The 20127-nt window shown below is 43.0% G+C and overlaps 1 protein-coding gene across 2 annotated transcripts in view; it reads right to left on the bottom strand.

Annotated features, from left to right (window-relative positions):
• The window catches only part of SLC30A5 (solute carrier family 30 member 5), a 37952-nt gene extending 21824 nt beyond the window's left edge, over nucleotides 1-16128 (bottom strand). The window contains exons 1-5 of one of the 2 annotated variants that reach the window (XM_075541124.1): nucleotides 16002-16128; nucleotides 10124-10246; nucleotides 8485-8551; nucleotides 5909-5994; nucleotides 3748-3835 (exon numbers count right to left, since the gene is read on the bottom strand). In XM_075541124.1, coding sequence (XP_075397239.1) covers nucleotides 3748-3835; nucleotides 5909-5994; nucleotides 8485-8551; nucleotides 10124-10246; nucleotides 16002-16096 — 459 coding nt within the window. In that variant the 5' untranslated portion in view covers nucleotides 16097-16128. Of the gene's footprint in view, nucleotides 1-3747; nucleotides 3836-5908; nucleotides 5995-8484; nucleotides 8552-10123; nucleotides 10247-15762 lie in introns of both variants that reach the window. The other variant, XM_075541125.1, reaches the window with a different exon arrangement.
• Between the last annotated feature and the right edge of the window lie 3999 nt (nucleotides 16129-20127).

The following is a 20127-nucleotide window of genomic DNA, read 5'->3' as shown; positions in this document are numbered from 1 at the left end:
GACTCATACAATCCATACATACATCAATCGTGTAAAGCATATCTGCACATTCAGAGCCCTCATCATTCTCGAAACACCTGCAATCCACTTAAGCCCCCGGCTATTTTTTCATGTCTTACACTGACCGGTCTCACTTCACCCACTTTTCTGTTGTCCATCCCCATGGAAGTGGGTTATAAGTAGGTCATTGTGATCGGTTCCCCCTTTCTTCCCCTTTCCCTCCCGACATACTACTCTCAATGTTGGTCCTGAGGGGTTTATCTGTCCTGGATTCCCTGTGTTTCCAGCTCTTATCTGTACCAGTGTACATGCTCTAGTCTAGCCAGATTTGTAAGGTAGAATTGGGGGTCATGATAGTGGGGGAGGAAGCATTATAGAACTAGAGGAAAGTTGTATGTTTCATCGGCGTTATACTGCACTCTGACTGGCTAGTCTCCTCCCTGGAGACATTATTCTAAATGTTACTTTCCTTCTGGCTAAAAAGCTCAAGTAGCTAAATGATAATTAGTAGTGGCTTATTTTACTCTGCAGGAGTCCTGGTTACACACTGGGCTGTGATCCACAAACCCAGCAGTTCAAATCCACCAGCTGCTTTGAAGGAGAAAGATAGGACTTTCTATTCTCATAAACAGTGTCTCGGAAGTTCACAGTTCTACTCTGTCCTATAGGGTCACTATGAGTCGGTATGACTGGATGGCAGAGAGTTTATCTTACTCTGTAACATGCAAGGGATAGACAGTTATTTGACAACATGGATGCTCTCAGGATTCATAATATAGTACTCTTGAGGATTTAAAGCTATATTTATTATCCTTCTTCTCTAGGTAAGAATAATAAAGGCATATTACTAAAAATTGGCAGTGATTTTAAGTATTTAGTAAAGCTATAAAGCAATTAAACAATGATAAACATTCTAGGCTTATGTTTTCATTCTGGGAAAATAATTTTGACTATATAGACAGATTATAGAAAGGACATACTGCTCTCTCTCCCTCCACATGGACCATCATGCAGGGCAGAGGTGAGCATGCTACTATGAAACGTGTCTGACTCCCCCAAAAAAGAAAGAAAGGACATACTGGCAGTTTTTGCAAGTATTTCAGAATGTTAGAGGTAAAGGCACATTACTATACATTCTGTATTTACACACTCACAGGTATAAATGTCACATTATCTGCATTCACTATAAGTCTAAACTGAAAAGACTATTCTTTATTTAATATTTTAAATCATTTTATCAGAGGTTCACACAACTCTTATCACAATCTATACCTACATCAATTGTGTAAAGCACAATTTGTACATTCATTGCCCTCATCATTCTCAAAACATTTGCTCTCCACTTTAGCCCCGGCATCAGCTCATTTTCCCCCTCCCTCCCCACTCGCCCCCCCCTCATGAGCCCTTGATAATTCATAAATGATTATTTTGTCATATCTTGCCCTGTCCGACGCCCCAGAGGGAGGAGGTCACATGAAGTTCCTTGTCATTGGTTCCCCCTTTCCAACCCACCCTTGCAGAGCCTGCTCCATTCATTATACAATTCCCACTACACACCTGATTATTCTTTTAAGTATGGCGGGTACTCTGGCAAAGCCAGTTGTCAATAAGCCATAGATTTTTAAGTTCTACCAATTCATTTGATTCTAATACAGAAACATAATTTCACTGGATTACAATATAGAAATCAACAACTCTCAAATAGAGTGACTAGAATTTAATTTTTTGTTGAAAGCGAGCAACTGAAAATGTCGTAGCGCCCAAGTCAGTTAAGAATGAAACATCCACTGAGTCCTGGAGTAGAGGTCCAGATTCACTATGGACGCTAACGGGAGACAAAGGCAAAAACTTTTTTGGGGGGCGGATGGGGCGGGGTGTGTTTTAGTTATTTTATTTTTCTCATGCATTGACTTTCCTTGTCCTTTGCTCATTTCTGACGTGAGCATCTCAGCATTCTTCTTAACTGATTTGGGTGATTTCTATTTTTAAAGAAATATAAAATGGCTTTATTTGTGGCAATCTTTTGTTGCTCTTAGTCACACAACGATTTGTTACAGATATTTTGCAATCGTTCTAAAGTCAATTGTATTGAGTTTTCCAAACGTTGTGATTTTTCCCCTATTGCTTTTATGCTCAGCAAGTTCTTCTCTGCCCACAGATAAAAGTATCTATCTACACCCACTACTCCAAAAGCCACACTCCCTGCCCAGTCACTTCTGACACACCGAGGCCCCGGAGCCCAGGATGGAACGGCCCCTGTGGGTTTCTGAGACTGCCACTTTTTAAAAAAGGACAACGGTCCCATGTTTTTATTAACAGGCCAGCACAACAAAATCCAATGGGTTACAATAGTCACATTATTTGAAAAACAAAGTAGTGACAGAGACTATACCTCTTGACACAAGTAGCGAGCTTTGTCCTTGTCCAGAGGAATGGCTGGGAGTTCTGAATTGCTGACTTTGAGGTGAGCTACCCAAAGTGTAACCACAGTGCCACCAGGGCTGCTACACTAAAGACTAGTACTAAAATAGGTCTCTAAGAGCCTCAAATATCTTTAGTCAACTTGAAATGTATTCTGGAGTACATTAGGGGAGGGGGGCAGGGCTAGTGGTCTGTGTTTTAATATTCATGATGTAATTTGAAATCTGTAGACCAGGTCTTCCCTTACTCTAGTGTACTAAGCACTTTGTGCACTTTCTGATTTTATTCATCTGCTTCCACTGCTTAGTCTGGAAATCCCTTTCACAAATGGGCTAAAGCCTCGTCCCTAATTTCTTTTCTCTTTTGTCTATGGCAATGTCCTACCAACATCCTTGTTGCTAGGTGCCATCGAGTCAACGCTGAATCAGGATGAGTCCTTGTGACACACTCACAGGTTTGCTGGCTGCCATCCGTATGGAAGCAGCCAGCTAGGTCTTTCCCTTCAGTTAGCAGCTGAGCACTCAGTTATTTGCACCACCAGGGATTCATATGTATAAACAAACAAACAAACAAGTAAAAGAAAAACAAGAAATGTCAAGCTCACTGTCATCAAGTCAGTTGACTCAGGGTTTTTGAGACCGTAGATGGTTATGAGAGCGCCAGCTTTCTCCCATGGGGTGGTTACTAACGTGGCTAGCCGCCCAGTGCTTAACCCAGTGTCCATGAGGCTCTTATGTAAAAGATCCACTGTCATCAAGGTGATTTTGACGTACAGCAACCCTGTCTAGGTTTCTGAGGCTATAAATCAGCCTCATCTTTCTCCTTTGGAACAAGTGGTGTGTGTGAACTGTCAACCTTTCAGTCTCCAGCCCAATGTTTATCCTATAAGCTCAACTCAGTGGGCAAATATCAGTCTCGTGTCTTGATTGTGGTAGTAGTCACATTAATCTGTACATGTGAATAAATGCCACAGAAAGACAAGCACCACACTCACACGAGTGGGAGCTGAACAATGTTTATACTAATGGTGTTGCTGTCAACTTCTTGATTTCAATATTGTATCTGAGTTGGTTAAAATGTTACCATCGGGGAATACTGACTCCTAGAAACTGCTTTGTTCTAATTTTCAATTTCTCTGTACTGATTTTGCAACGTTCTAGGAATTTATAACCACTTCAAAAGAAAATGTTAAGAAAATTTTTAAATAGCATAAACACACACAAAAACTATAGCATTAAGTGGTGTAGGAAAATGTTTTATTGCTTTAAATATATATTTTTAATGTATATTTTAAACTTGCAAGTTATTGATAAAGGAAAATTATACCTTTGCTGGTCCTCCTCCAGAACTAGTGAACAGAACACTGAGCAGGGAAATTACAACAATATCACTGTGTTCAAATAGCAGCAGAGTCCTACAAAAAGAAAGCAGGGATCATTTACAAGATACATCATGTCCTTACTAGGAAAGAAACATTCAATTACTGTTATGGAACATTATGAGAAAAATAAATTGATACAACTGCTTTCAAAAATATGTTGGCATCCACCTTAGAAAGGTTGAAGCTCTCATCCAATAATATTACTCCTAGGGTTACCATACAGAATCCTTGTCTATGTGTACAAGCAAACCCTTATAAGGCCACACATGGATAACCAAACAGAAAACAAACTAATGTCTCTGGGCAGGAGAATGGATAAAGAGACTGCATCAAGTCCACTCAATGGAGCACCATGCAGCAGTTACAAAAGAAGTAAGCCTCTGTGAATACAGAAAAAACCCCAATGGATTTTCTATCTTAAAAGGGTTAACTTTCATGCCATGGAAATTTTACTTTAAGAAAACTGTTATGAAATTGAACTCTAAGTTCACTCACTCACTGTCATCATGTCAATTCTCACTTGTAGCGACCCTACAGGACAGAGGAGAACTGCCCCGGTAGCTTTCCAAGACCTAAATAGTTACAGGGTCAACAGCTTCATCTGACATGCATTAAGCAGCGCAAATCTCAAACCTAATACTGAATGGAAAAAGCACTGTTACAGAAATATACAGACAACGTAATTCTGTTTACATAAAGTAAAACACTTGTAGAAGTAAAACTTAAGATGCTGGTCACATGGAAGCTGACGGGAGAGGGAGGGTCAATCAGCAGAGACACACAAGATTTCAGATTATATTGGCATTGGTAACACTTCATTTGGGATTGGGTGCTGTTACATGGAGGTTCATTTTATTATAATTTAACCATATTTATATCTCTATTTAATGTGCCTGGTTAAGCATTTGCCGTGACAATCAAAAGGCCAGCAGTTTGAACCCACCCAGCCATTATTCTGTGGGAGAAAAGACCTGGCATTCTGCTCCCATAAAGATTACAGTCTAGGAAACTCCATGAGGGAAATTCTACTTTATCCCCTTTCTGTCTCTGTCTCTCTCGCACGTGTGCGTGCACACACACACACACACACACACACACACACACACACACGATAGGGCTTCGAAGAGTTCATTGAACATGATATGAAAGGATAAAGGAATGTTTTTCATGAACCTTGTGAAGTCGCTGCATATGAAATATGTCTATTAAAAGTAATTCCACCAAAATGACATTAAAAAAAGGTGGGGCTCACATATACGTGTATACCAATATTCATAGCATAATTCAGAATAGCTAGAAATTCAAGCCAAGCACCTATCAACAGATAAATGGATAGACATAATGTATGACATACATCAATGGAACTGCGTTCACTTATAAAAAGGAATGTTTTTGAGATAGGCTACAGCATGGAAAAACTTTGAACAGAATAAGCTGAGTGAAGCATGCCAGACATAAAAGGCCTAATGGTATACAATTTCCCTGATCTGAGCGGCGTCCTGGTGGCACAGTGGCTAAGAGCCTGGACACACACAGGAAGACTGGCAGTTTGACTTCAACACACAGCTCTGCGGGAGAAAGACCTGGTGACCTGCTTCTATAAAGACGAGCGTTCACAAAACCCTGTGGAGGCAGTTCTACTCTGTCACGTGGAACAATTATGTCAGGGCCTCAGGAAGAGGGGAAATTGTGAGTAATGCATTCATGGCTGGAGAGCTTGCATGGATGACCAACGTTTTCGAAGTAAATTGTGGCAGTGATGCAGGTGCAACACTGTGAATGTAACCAATGCCACCAACTTATCTACTGAAAAACTGTCACGATGATAAATTCTATGTTTCGCCACACACCTCATAATAATAAAATTATCACCAGTCAACAGGAGGCGATACACAAATCTCATTCTCAAGTTCTCATTAAATAATATTTTTTTTCTTCATTAGTGAAATAACTGTAAAATGAAAAATGGTACAGGTCATTGTGGAAAACAGTTGGGCAATTCTTCAGTTCAATGTCATGGGAGTGATGAAACATCTGCACAAATATCTGACATAAAACAAACATTCAAAATGAAAAATGAATATTTTAAATAAGCATTTTATTTACCTTAGTGGTCCACAAAGGGTAAGGCCAAAAAACCACAGAAGTGAAATAATACATCCAGCAACGGCATGTTTAAATATTTTGATCCACTATAAATGAAAACAAAAATTAAAAATCTTAGTCATATTCAGTTAATGTTGAAACAGTTCAAAATTTAAATCAAACACTCAAAGATAATAGTGGCAACTCTAATTTTAAAGGTGAAATAATTACATATACTGAAATTAAATAGGTATCTTGAAAATGCCCTAACTCTATCGCTTCTCAGCCTTTTGGCTAAGATCAAGTGAAAATGCCCTAACTCTGGATTTGTGAGGGCAATTTTCTATTAAGTACAATATTAGTTTTTTTAAATTCACCTTACCAATCGTATTCAAGTACAATATATATATAAATATATATTTTGGTGCTGCATAAGTACAATATTTTTAAAGATCATTTTATTGGAGGCCCTTATAACAATCGATACATCAATTGTATCAAGCATATTTGTTGCCATCATTATTTTCTAAACATTTACTTTCTACTTGAAAGTAATAGTATCTGCTCCTCTTTCATCCCCCCCCTCCCATGGACCCCTGATAAATTATTTTCATATCTTACACTGACTGCTGTGGCCCTTTCCCCCGTTTCTGTTGTTTGTCCCCCTGGGGGGATGGGTGGTGGTGATGTGTTGATCATTACAATTCGTTCCCTCTTCCTCCCTTTCTAGTGTGGCTACTACCATTTGTATTCCTAAGGGGTTTATCTAACCTGGATTCTGTGTGTCCTGAGCTCATATCTCTACCAGTGTACATGGTGCGGTTTAGCCAGAGGTGAAAGGCAGGACTGGGTCATGAGAGTGGGGGGTGAGGAAGTCTCAAGGAACCAGAGGAATATTGTGTTTCCTCAGTGCTATACTGCACCCTGGTTGACTCATCCCTTCCTTGTGACCTTAGTGTGAGGGGACGTCACATTGTCTATGGACGGGTTTTGGGTCTCTGCTCCCCCTCGGTTTTCAACAATGTTGTTTGTTTGTTATGGGTCTTCTGATGCCTATTACCAAATCCCTTTAACATCTCATGATCGCACAGTCTGGTGTCCTTCTTCCATGTGGGTTTGTGGCTTCTCTGCTGGATGGCTGGTCGTTTAACTTCAAGCCTTTAAGACCCCCACACATTGTATCTTTTGATAGCTGGGCACCATCAGTTTTCTTCAGCACATTTGCTTGTACACTCCTTTTGTCTTCAGCGACTGTGCTGAGACGGTGAGCATCACAGAATGCCAGGTTGTTAGAACAAAGTGTTCTTTCATTGAGGGAGGGCTTGAGGAGAGGCCCAAAGTCCGTCTACTACCTCAATGTACTGCCATATAAATATATGCACATAGGCCAATACCTCTATTTTTATGATTATGTTTATGTATGAAAGCACACTTTAAAAATTTTAACCATTTATAAAATTATGAAATGTTTTTCTACAGAATGGACTTATGTTTTTCAACCTGTTTGCTATGTACACAATATTTTAGTTAATGCTGAATATGTTAAGTTACTTTCCATTCGGAATTTCCAGTGCTTGAATTACTTAAAAGGAGAAAATGTTTTAGTTGGGGTTTAAGCGATTAATTCCATTAAAAATAAAATAAAAGCCCTTAATCTCTAAAACAGTTACCTAAATTTGTCATCCTAAACAAAAAAATCCTGGCACAGGTATCTAAGTGGGGGCATAAAGCAAACGTAGTGGTGTGTAACAGCTCCCCAGAGACACGATAATGAAAGACTACTGTGTGTTAACGCAAGACATTTCTGGTGTGAATACTGCATCTTAGGCACCTACAGGGAATAGCGGCGACAATGGAAGTGGCAGCTACCACGTATTGCAGTCATCGCATGCCACAGACTATTCTCGGAACTGCACCCAGCCTGGCTCCATTACAAACCAAACACTCACTGCCATCAAGCTGACAGACTCCAGAGAGAGGAGAACTGCCCTGTTGGGCTTCCAAGGCTGTAACCATTACAAGACCTGCAGAGTGACTGGTGGGGCCAAACCACTAACCTTCTGGTTGGTAGTTGAGTGTTTTAACCACTGTACCACCAAAGCTTCTTTCATAGGAAGCCATTATTACCCTCACATTACAGACTAGAACACCGAGGCAAACAAAAATTAAGCAGCAGGCTCAAAACGAGAGCTAATAGGCTAGATTCCAGAGGCTAAGCCCTCATTCCTGCGCTATACCTGCCTCTCAATGGCATTTGTACTGGGCTCTTGGACAGTATGTCTGATTTGTAAATCTTTCAGAGTAAGGTTAAGATAATTACATGCACACTTAAACTTTCTTCCCTCTTCTATAATTTTAAACGTTTTAACATCTCATCATTATACTTTTGCAGTCTTAATTTTCAAAATATGGTATTCAAGTCAAGGACAAATAGTAATAAAATGTTGGACTATACATTCAAATCATTCCTTAAGTACCTCCAACCAAGGAATGAGCATTAAAGACTGGTCCACTGAATGCAAAGTTGCTAGGATAAAGAATTCTGAAAAACAAACAAAACAAAACAAACAACCCCCCCAAGAAAATAAAAAACTCACCTGGTGTTTGGTAATAGTCTTTCCAGAAGAAAATGGCTTTTGAAACAAAACCATAAAAAATGCAGCCCTGTTAATGTAAATATTAAAACATAAAAATGTATTAATATTAATCAAAATAAAATATAAGGTATGGTTTTAAGGCATGAATTAAAAAAATATACAAAACTTGAAAAGTATGCTATCCTCTAATGCTGGGGGTGGTGTGAGGTGGATGGGATATGCTTTTTCTGCCAACATTTTGATAATTATAACATCTTTTGCAGGCCATACTGGTCAAACATTTAATTAACTCATCCCTATTGCGATTCTCTTTGGTGAGGCCTGTGATGTTAGCTGGTACTGATGATTTCATGGGCCTTACCCAGCCATGGGCTGGGACATTCCACAGCCTTGCTCTAAGAAATCCTACTGAGGAACTACACTTATGCTAATAAGGTTCCCAGTGCAACATCCTGGAAAGGTTTCTTTTGGAACTGATTTCAGGAGCATTCAAAAGCCACACAGGGAATCTGTGTTTTTTAACACCCCATAAAAAATTCACCTCTTCTCCATAATTCAGTAATACATTCTGAGATAAAAGGCATGCAGTACTGGTTAATATGTCCCTATCTTTCACATTCCCCAGTTTCAGATAAAAAATTCCAATTCAACAATCACCTTCTAGAATGATCAACATTTGCACCCTAAAGTCTTTAATAGTTTTATTAATGTAGAAGGTGTCACTGTCAATATCACCGGTCTAGAGGCTCTTTATTTAGAAAGGGTTTCGTACCAAAGAAAACAATTTAAGCTTCATACTGTACTTTAAGATGCCCCAACAGCACAGTAAAAAGCCCTGTTTAGTTTAACTTCAAAATTAAGGCTTATTTGTGCCAAGACAAGCTTCAGATAAGTAAGTGTCTGTGCCTGTCAGCTGCCTGAGTTACGGCAGTATTATGGCCCGAGGCTCCCTGAGACCCTTCCAAGGCACCTGCAAGGCAAACCCTGTTTTTCTTTTTCATTTGAAAAGGCACACAGATGAGTATGCAGAACTAAGTGGAGCTCACTTCGGTTCAGTAGCTATCAAACGGTTTTCTATCGACTTCTTCACTCATCATGACGACAAGCTTCCTTCTTTTGAGTCATCTTTGAGGTTTCCGTGACCTCCCTTAAACGGTTTGATCAATCTAAACACTGCTGTTTGATGCGGGGCAACAATCCTATAGTCTTGTTGCCACACTTCAGTGTCTTGAGAAGACTGTCCCCTAAGTTTTATTAAAAATTTGATATTAATAAAGATACATAGAAGTTATTTTCCCTTTTCATTTTCACTCTCGTGTGTACGGGGAGGGTGTTAGAGGCTAGGTGACATGGGACGTCAGACAGCTGAAGTGAAAGTCTGTGTTGTGGCACGCTAGTGAGAGCCCAACAATCCCTTTCCTAACATCTGTGTGGCCGAACCACAGGTATTCTTCTATGCATGTGTGTTTTTAAATAAAATATTTGCCAGGGAGAATACATTTCACAATCCAATTTATGTAAATTTTCTTTAAAGATTCTCAGCTAAAACAGGATTTCTCCCCCCGCCCCGCAAAACAGAATTTTCAACGAAACTTTAAAAAACCATAAAAAAATAGAACCAAAACGCATACACACTTACCCAAGTTTTAATATAAAAATGAATTGAACAATGTGAACTGCTTTTAGGAGATCATATGATTCAAAAAGTCCCACAGCCTTAAAAAATTTGGTGAAACACAGCAACACAATATATTTTGTTAATCTGAAAAACAAAAGCAGAAACAAATTTTAGTATTACTGAGATCACAAAGAACTCTGTGGCCTTTGTTGTTCTTTTACAAGAGTATAAGGCACTGTAGAAATCACTGGTGTCCCCACTGTGTTATCAATTGCAAGGTCGGCTGTTTGAATCCACCCGGTGCTCTATGGGAGAAAGGCTTTCTGCTTGCATACAGATTCACAGCTTCAGAAACTCACAGGGCAGTACTACTATGCCCAATGGGGTCACTCGTAGTAGAACTGAAAGGATGACAGCTGAGATCTGGTTTCACTAATACAATTAAACAATATATAAAAATACCCAAACAGATCATCACCCCATGTGACAGCTAGTTACTCTTTCAGGCTGGCAAATTTTTTCAATGTATTTATTAAAGAAACAAGCAAACTAAAATAAAAAATGCTCTTGGTTAGTTAGGTTGCCTACGCTGTTCTGTCTGGAATCCTGGAGGCCTAGTGAGTGCTTACATGATGGGCTGCTAAAGCAAGGTCAGCAGATCAAAGCCACTGCTGTTCTGGGGGAGAAAGATGAGGCTTTCCACTCCCATAAAGATTTAGTCTCAGAAACCCACGGGGCAGTGCTACGGTCTCCTGCAGGTCACTAAGCGTTGAAATGGACTCTTAAGAGTGAGAGGCCACTTAGTAACCTGCTTTTAAGTCTGTAAATACTGCAGATAAATAACAAGCAAACAAACCCTGTCTGTTGAGGAACTTGAAGAAAGGAAAGAGAAAGACAACTCAAATGCAGTCCTCTAAAAGAGAGGGGCAGAAAAGGGGTCAGAATGCACCAAGTGCAAGGTGGAAAAGTTGTGAGGCTGTCCCATTGCGTTCAGGTCTCACGGTACTCGGAAGGGGTCTGAGCATCACTGTACTGAAGGATGCTCAGCTCACTTTACTGCTGATGTAAAGTGCTGAAGGAAAAGCAAACCTGTTGCCATGGACTTGATTCTGACTGGTGATTCCTTAGGGCAGGGAACAACTACGCCCCAGAGTTAGCACAGCTGTAAATCTTTCCCAAAGCGAATGTCTTTCTTTTGCAAAGAGAACTGGTAGGTTCAAACCACTGACCTTTTGATTAGCAGGTGGGCGCTTAACCCCTGCACCACCAATGCTTCTTTTATGGGGTGGGGTGGGGAGAAAGCCTAACTACTGCTGAGACCACTCTGATGCATAGTGACCTTGTATCGGTTTCTGAGACTGTGAATTCATGGTTGCCGACATTCTTCAGCTTTCTCCTGAGGAGCAATGGTCTCAAACTACTGATCTTGAAGTTAGTGGCCTAATTCATAGCTCACTACACCACCCAAAGTGTTTAATCAAGGTAAGGATAAAAAATTAAATGTAATTTCTATACCATTTCCATTCTAAAGTATTAACAAGAATTTTAAATGGCAAGATTTTAATATATGTAACATTATCAAAGAACCCAAACTCACTGCCATCAAGTTAATTCTGACTCCTAGCTCCCTACCCTATTGGCAGAGCAGAACTGACTCCCTCTGGGTTTCTGGGACTGGGTATCCTTCAGGAGCAGAAAGCCTCATCTTTCTCCTGCTGAGTGGCTGGTAGCTTTGAACTGCCGACCTTTTGGTTGGCAGCCCAACACATAGCCCATAAGCTACCATACCATCAGGGGTCCTCCACATGGTAGGTATATCAGTTAACATGAAACACTTCTTGATACTCTTTTACTTTTTTGAATCTTCCACTTTGATTCTAAAACAGATTATTAACACTTCTGATTGGCCAGTTTTAGTAACACTTTAACCATCTCCAGGTTCCAGGTATATTCTTCCATACATTTTCTTTTGCATGTCCATGGATGTACACATTCTTTTTTATCATCCACACATTCAAAATTGTCATGTATATTTTATTCAGTCATGTGACTTTTGATATGAGGGGGTTTGAAAAGTTCACAGAAAAATGGAATTTAAAAAAGGAATTTTTCCATGAACTTTTGAGGTTCCCTTGCTTATGCTGCTTTTGTTAGCACTTTGGATTAGGGCAGTGGTTCTCAACCTTCCTCATGCTGCAACCCTTTCATACGGTTTGTTTACTGGAGAATTTTTTAAAATTTTAATTTAAAAATACTTTTAGTGGGAGCTCTTACATCTCTTATCACAATCCATACACTTATCCAGTGTCAAGCACATTTGCAGATCTGCCACCATCATCATTTTCAAAGCACTCTCTTTCCACTTGAGCCCCTGATACCAGCTTCCCATTTCTTCTTCCCCCTTCCCCTACCTGCCCTCCCTCACAAACCCTTGATAAGTTATAGATCATTATTTTCATATCTTACATCATCCTCCGTCGCCCCTCACCCACTTTTCCATTGTTCGTTTCCCTGGGAGGGGGTTCTACATTGATTCTTGTGATCAATTCCTCTTTTCTCCCCCAACCCTCCCCTAATCCTCTTGGTACCCCTACCTGGGTTCTCACTTTTGGCCCTGAGGGGTTTATCTATCCTGGATTCCCTGTGTTGTTAGGCTCTTATCTGCAGCAGTGTGCACGCTCTGGTCTAATCAGATTTGTAAGGTAGAATTGAGGTCAGAATAGTGGGGGGAAGGAAGGACCAAAGAGCTAGAGGAAAGTTGTGTTTCATCAGTGCTATACTGCCCCGACTGGCTCATCTCTTCCCTGTGACCCGCTCTGTGAGGGGACATCCAATTGTCTACAGATGGGCATTGGGTCTCTACTCCATGCTCCCCCTTCCCCAATTCACATTGGGTATGATTATATTCTAGGTCTTAGATGCCTGATACCTGATCCCATCAACACCTCATGATCCCACACACTTTTTAAAGTCCTCCTGTATGTCCTGGGCAGAAGATGAAATACTGGAGCTGAGGCCAAGTAATCACATGCTGATGTGCTGCCTCTCCTAATTCATGTTACAGGGGTCCTTCATTGTCTACAGGGTGAAGATGGTGGTGTGGTAAGGAGGTTCTTCAAAAGGCAGTAGCCCTCCCTTCTCTCAAGCCTGAGGTACTACCCTTTGGGCAACACAAGGTAAGCCAGCCAATCCATCTCCCAAACTCTAAGTCATTGTTAGCATTAATTAGAATCACCAAGGGGATGACATGGGTCTTTTCTGGGAAGGCTTAGAGAATTCTCTAGTTCTCTAAACCTGGATTTCCAAATTCACTAATGTCAGCTGGATTGAATTCAAACCTCCAAGAAAAGATAAGGCCACTGGCTGAAGATCCAAAGTTCACTGATTAAATAAAAAAGGCAGTGTGTACAATTTAATGTCAACTCATTCAACTAATGTTTAGCTGTCTACAATGAGGAGGGCACTATGCATGGTGGGCACTATTCTCGGATTATTTGCTCAGCATGCAGATCAAAGCAGTACAGTGAAAGGATACTTGGGACATGCTATCAGGGGGAAGCATGTCCTTCTCCCAAGGTAATCAAAACCATGCTCACTGCCATCAAATCGATGCCGACTCACAGCGACCCTCCAGGACAGGGTAAACTGCCCGTGAGTTTCCTAGACTAACTCTTTATGGGAGCAGAAGGTGCTTTTTCTCCCGTGGAGCAGCTGGTGTTTTAAATGACTGACCTTGCAGTCAGCAGCCCAACACGTAACCACTACGCGACCAGGGTAAAGGGTCCACGAAGCAGAGGAAATCATAGCTGCCACAGTGGACTCAAACACGGGAGTGACTGTGAGAATGGCACGGGGCTGGCATTGTGCTGGGCATGACGCAGAACTGATTTGATGGCAACGGACAACACATGGGCTTTAGAGTAATTCAGATTCTTAATTCTACAGGTAGAGGAACCCTGGTAGTGAGTTGTGAGCGGAGTTGCTAACCACAAAGTTAGCAGTTTGAACCCACCGGCCACTCTGTGGGAGAAAGAAAAGGCTTTTGACTCCAATAAAGTTAGTCTTGGAAACCCACAGGGGCAGTTCTACTCTGTCCTATAAGGTGGGTCTGAGAGTCCAGAATCAACTCCACGGTGATGTGTTTGGCTTTGGTTCTGAACTCTGCATGTACTAGTGTGTGAAACTTTCCTAGCTCTCCATTCCCATATCTGTGTGAACGCTTGCACCCACCCTCCCAAACCAGTTGCTGGCGATTTGATTGCAACCGCGTGAGGCTATGCATGTCAGAGCAAAGCTATTCTCCACAGGGCTTTCTGTGGCTGATTTTTCTTTTTTCATTTCCTTGGCTGATTTTTCGATAGACTGCCAGGCCTTTATTCCCACCCAGGTGCCTCTGGGTAGACTGGAGACTTCAACCTTTTGGACAGCAGTCAAGTGCCTAACTGCCCCTCCCACGAGCTGCGAGATTCCCTTTCTGTATATACATACAGACATATACAGATTCTATTTTTCTTTTTAACTGTTTGAGGGTAAGCTACACACATCATGCCGCTTTCCCCCTAAACACCTGTACTTCCTAAAACAAGGGCATTCTCAAAAAATCAGTACAGCTGCCAAGCGTAGGGAATTTAACACTGCTAGGACACTTTGGTCTGCTGTTCCCAGTCCATTTTTTTTCAGTAATGCCCCTTATAGAATTCCCTATTGCATTTAGTTGTCATATGTCAATCAGTTACATGTGAGCTGCTGTGATATATAAATGAGCTGCTCAAAGCCAATTAGAAAATGAAATCCATCCTACCAAAAGTTGGTTTAACTTGGTTTCCCGCTGTGTCCTCTCCTTTTTATGTCAACAGTTACTAATAGAACCACTGCTAACAGGTGTAAAGAATTTATAAAAGGAAATCCTTATCTTAAAAAACAGCACTGAAGACTGAGAAAAGGCCAAGTTCATTAAAAACGAAGGCCATGACAACCAGTGCTAAGCACACCGTGGGGACGCGGCGTGAGCCTCTATGAAGTGACCAGCCCCAGAACTTGGGCGCGCACACTGGACCGTGGCCACAGCTCTCACCTCTTCGGGGTTGGTGAAAGGATTGAAAGCAAGGGGGAGTGTTCACTTTTCACTCTGTCAATACGTCGGTCTGAGAACATATTTCTTGTTTAAACGTCAGACTTAAAGACCGAAAACGAAAGCCAGGTCCGGGGGCTGGATCCTGGGTGAGCTCGTCCCCCTGCACCGCTAAGGACCGGGCTTGCACTGGGGCTTCTTCATGCGAAGGGAAGACGGGGGTGGGGGAGGGGGGGGCTCCCCTTCCTCTATCTCGGCGCAGCCAGACGTCAGAACAGCCGAGCGGTTTGGAAGCTGGCGTTCCAGGGAGGAAGAGCCAACAGCAGCGTCTCTTGGAGACCGCGGCACGCGCCCTAAGAACTGGCTGGCAGTTCTGAGGTTCAAGGTTCCAGGCAGCAGCTCCCCGGACTCCAGAGCGCCCGCCCGCCCGCCGAGGGCGACGCGGAGGCAGCCGGGAAGCCAGGGGCGGTGGTCGGGCTCGGGGGGCGGTCAGCGGGGAGGCCCGCTCCCGCCGCGCGCTCGGTGGACGCCGGCTCCCGGGCCGGCGGGCGCGGGCGCAGGGAGAGCGGCTCCGGAGGCGGTCCCTTACCGAGCACTGGGCACGTCCACCGGCCCGAGGCCGCTGCCGCCGGGGCCAGCCAGCACGTCCCCGCCGTATTTCTCCTCCATCCCGGGGCTCAGGAGCCGCCGCCACTGCCCCCACCGCGCGGCCTCCTCATGTCTTGCCGCTGCGGCGGAGCAGCCGGCGCAGGCGCGTCATTCCCCAAGGCCGCGGCCCGGGCGGGTCCCTGCAGGCCCGGGCGGCCGCTGCCCGCAGCCCCTGCTCACCGGCACTCGCGCGTCGGGACTAGGCCGCGGGTACTTCCAGGGACGCTGGGCTCCCGGGAGGCCGAGCCGGCACGGACGGGGCCGGGCCACGTCATCGAGCCCAGCAGCCCTCACTCCCGGGGGAGTGCCCAGCCCTGCGCGTGCGCACGATGTACTTTTCGCTTCCCCTTGCCCTTTCTTAGGCGCCGCCCTCCTCCGGGGTGACGGAGCCGTATCCCCGCCTCCTCGCAGCCCTTCCCACTGATGCGGTCTTTGCACTTACCTGTCAATGCATCGCCACCTACAGGTTAGCACTGGTACGGCGCCTTCCTCTATGCGTTCTTAATCGCAGGCCTCGCCTACTTCGAAATTCGTGTGAGTAGTGCTAGGAGTCTGAATCGACTCGATGGCAGTGAGTTTATTAATTTTTATTGTTTGAGTGCTTCAGTGATCACTGAAGCAGCAGCCAAGAAATCAAAGAGTTATTAGGCAAATCGGCTGCATAAGACTCCTCTAAAGTGTTGAAGAGCGAGGATATCATTTTGAAGCCTATAGGGTACCTGACCCAAGTCATGGTATTGTCAATTGCCTTATATGCACATGGAAGTTTGATACTGAATAAAGAAGATCAAAGAAGGGTTTGTGTATTTGCATCATGGTGTTGGTGAAAAATATTGAATGTGACTTGGACTGCCAGAAGAATGAACAAACTTGTCTTGGAAGAAGTACCAGAAAGTTCCTTAGGGGCTAGGATGTTGAGACTTCACTCACATACTTAGGACACAATGTTAGAGGCCACAGGCCACTGGAAAAGGACAGTGAAAAATAGGTAGACCATCAAAGAAATGGATTGACACAGTGGTTGCAACAATGAGCGTAAACAATTGCAGGATCATTATGTTTTGCTATCTTGTAACCAACTCATCACATCTAACAACAACAACAAATGTTCCTCTGGTGAGAAGCCCATGAATTCTACCAATCTTAAAAGTGTGTGTGTGTGTTGGTGGGGGCAGAGTGGTGGTGCCGAGGGGTGGGGTTGGCCAAGGCACAGAGCCCAAAGCAAATAGTCAAGTAAAAGTGTGTGATCCCAAAGAGATAACTATCATCTATTTGAATATATATATATATATATATATATATATAGCTTCTTTTGGACACCTTTGATGAACTAGATCTGAATGGTCAGCAATTTGAAACCCCCAGCAGCTCCTTGGGAGAAAGACTGAGCTTTCTAGTCCTGTAAATAGTTACAATCTCAGAAACCCACAGGGGGTCACTATGAGTCGGCACTGACTCGATGGCAGTGAGTTTGATGAACTAAATATCTGGCCAAAATGTCCCAGCTCTACAAACTACTATGTTATCTCTCCCACCTCAGTGCAGTTTTCTAGGTGTGACCATCTGTGAGTCTTGATGGCCTTGCCTTCATTGTGCCACAGGGAACCCAGACCACACTTTCCAGCCTTCTGATGGAATCATTCTTCTTTTCCTGAGGGAGGTTGAGGTAATCTACCTTAAAAAAGAATGGAAAAGGTCTGCAGCTGCCTTAGTGTTTTGTTTGTTTGGGAGTTAGTGTATTGATGAAGTTTGCTACCTTAGAATCGCAGAAGTGTGTGAGGATGGTACATAGAAGAAAGAGATTTGGTTAAGTGTCTTTGTGAATTAGGCATTTTTATCCTTTTGGAAGAAGAAAGAATACAAGAATTACTATTTTTCTTTATTTTCTGTGGTTGGGAATACACAAGGGGCAAAACACGCAGAAAAGTTAGCATAAAATGGAATTAAAAGATAATGGATGTATATATATATATATATATATATATATATATAACTTCTGAAATGTACAGTTTTATATATATATATAACTTCTGAAATGTACAGGGACATGCGAGGATTTACTAAAGGTGTTGCCCCATTCCTTGGGTTTCTCTCCAGTAAGAGCTCTCACAGGAGTGCTGGGGTGAGGCATGTTCCCCGCACTGGTAGAGTTACGTTCAGGGTGAAATCGAGTAGGATGCTTAAGTGGTGATTGGTCCAGGGAGGATTGTCCACACTGAAGGTACACCGAAGAGAATGGTTCCATCGAAGTGCTTTTGAGCACGAGCAGACTAGGAATCCAGCAGAATGTCTGTCCACGCCGATTGACTTCATTAATGTCACAGACACTCTGTACCAAATGTCTTCTCACACACATTTTCTGGTTGTTATCCTGATCTTCAGGGTCATGCACTTCACATATTTCTCCTATCATGGAGGACCAGGTGTTATGTTTCAGGAATGTACTGTATTTTCAGGGCGTAGCTTTTCTCCATCATCAAGGTTTTGAGCAAGAACTGAGGCCAGGCGTGAATGTTTCCATCATCACAGGTCTGTAGAGTTTCCTCTAGGAAAGATCCAGCAATGGCCGCTTGCCCTGGGTAAAGTCCACAGAGACATCTTCAACAACCACAGTGTCCAATCCCTAGCTCCCGCTTCTAGAAGTCTTGTTGAGTGTGCTCCCTCAGCTCAACAACCCACTCCAGAGAGAGGGGTAGGAGAGGAAACAGAGCCACTAGGCAATTTGGAGGTAACTGAATGTTTGGTCCAAAGGTGGTCAGAGCATTTAAAACCCTTGCATGTCATGGATGTGCAAGACGATCATCCTTGGTCTCCAGCTGCCTGACTAGAACAGGTTTCTGATCACCATAACAATAGGAGGACCTGTAGTTATTTACAGAGACCCTGGTGGTAAAGTTAATGCAATTGCCTGCTCACGGAGTGCGTTAGTCTGGGTACATTAGAGAAACAAGTCCACAGAAACTCAGATGTATAAGAGAGTTTTATATAAAGGGTAAGTGCACATCAAGAAAACATCCCAACCCAGTGCTGCCAAGCTCACAAGTCCAACATTCGCCTGTATGTCTGACACCAGTCCATAAAGTCCTCTTCCATCTCACAAAACACATGCTATGATGCCAACTGCAGGAGGAAAGCCAAATCAGTGAATGTGTAGGCATCTCAGCGCTGGCAGGGGTCTCCACATGGCTGCTCCAGCACCCAGGGCTGCATTGGGGTAGGTCCATGTGGCTTCTCAGAAATGTCTTGTAGGAAGTGAGCCTTGCCAGCTGAAGCAGGGAACTGGCTGGCAGCTGCATCCTGGTCCGACCATCAGAAAGCAAAAGACCCGAGAACTAGAAAGGTGAGGCTCACTGAGCCATTTATTTCTTTGCCCTTCATCTTTCTGCCCTTCAGTTAACCCCACATGTGTTTATCAGCCAGGTTGGCACAATAAACTTTAACTATCTCACTGAGTGTTTAGAGCAGGGGTCCCCAAACTATGGCCAGTGGGTCACATGCGGCCCACTGAGGACATTTATTTGGCTTGCCGGGTGTTTTTCCCCCTTTTGATTTTTCACTTCAAAATAAGATAGGTGCAGTGTGCATAGGAATTTGTTCATAGTTTTTTTTAAACTATAATCTGGCCCTCCAACGGGTCTGAGGGACAGTGAACTGGCCCCCTGTTTAAAAAGTTTGAGGACCCCTGGTAGAGGTTAGAGACCACCGTGGGGTATTTCAGAAGAAAAGGCTGGTGATCGACTTGTGAAAACACAGCCACTCTCTACAGTATGGAGCGGTGTCTTCTTCTGAGGCTCAGGGAGGGAGTCATTGAGATGAAAGGGATGCAGCCTCAGCTGCTTTTGTCCATCCATTAAAAGACTTGGCATCCAGTCCATTCTGACTCAGTGACTCTGTAGGACAGAATAGAACTGTCCTTGTAGATGTCCAAGACGGTCGATCTTTATGAGTAAAGAAAGCCTTGAGAGGAATGACAGAAAACCAAATGAGGGTTGAATATGGTAGTGGGACAAGAGGAAGGCAAAAGGAAACAGAGGAAAGAAGGAGGAGGCAAACAATATTTATAGAGTTATACAGGCACATATATATATAATGAGAGGGATATATGTCTGTGTACATATAGCTTAAGTATTAAGGTAGCAGATGAACATTGGGCTTCTTATTCAAGTCTTCCCTCAATGCAAGAACACTTTGTTCTAATAATCTGGCATTCTGTGATGCTCACCTTCCTGACATGATTGCTGGATACAAAATGGGTGCATAAGCAAATGTAATGAAGAAAGTTTATGGTGCCCAGCTATTATAAGAT

This window comes from Tenrec ecaudatus, chromosome 2 (genome assembly GCF_050624435.1).
Source record: "Tenrec ecaudatus isolate mTenEca1 chromosome 2, mTenEca1.hap1, whole genome shotgun sequence".
Lineage (NCBI taxonomy): Eukaryota > Metazoa > Chordata > Mammalia > Afrosoricida > Tenrecidae > Tenrec > Tenrec ecaudatus.
This window is presented reverse-complemented; position numbering and strand designations above follow the sequence as displayed.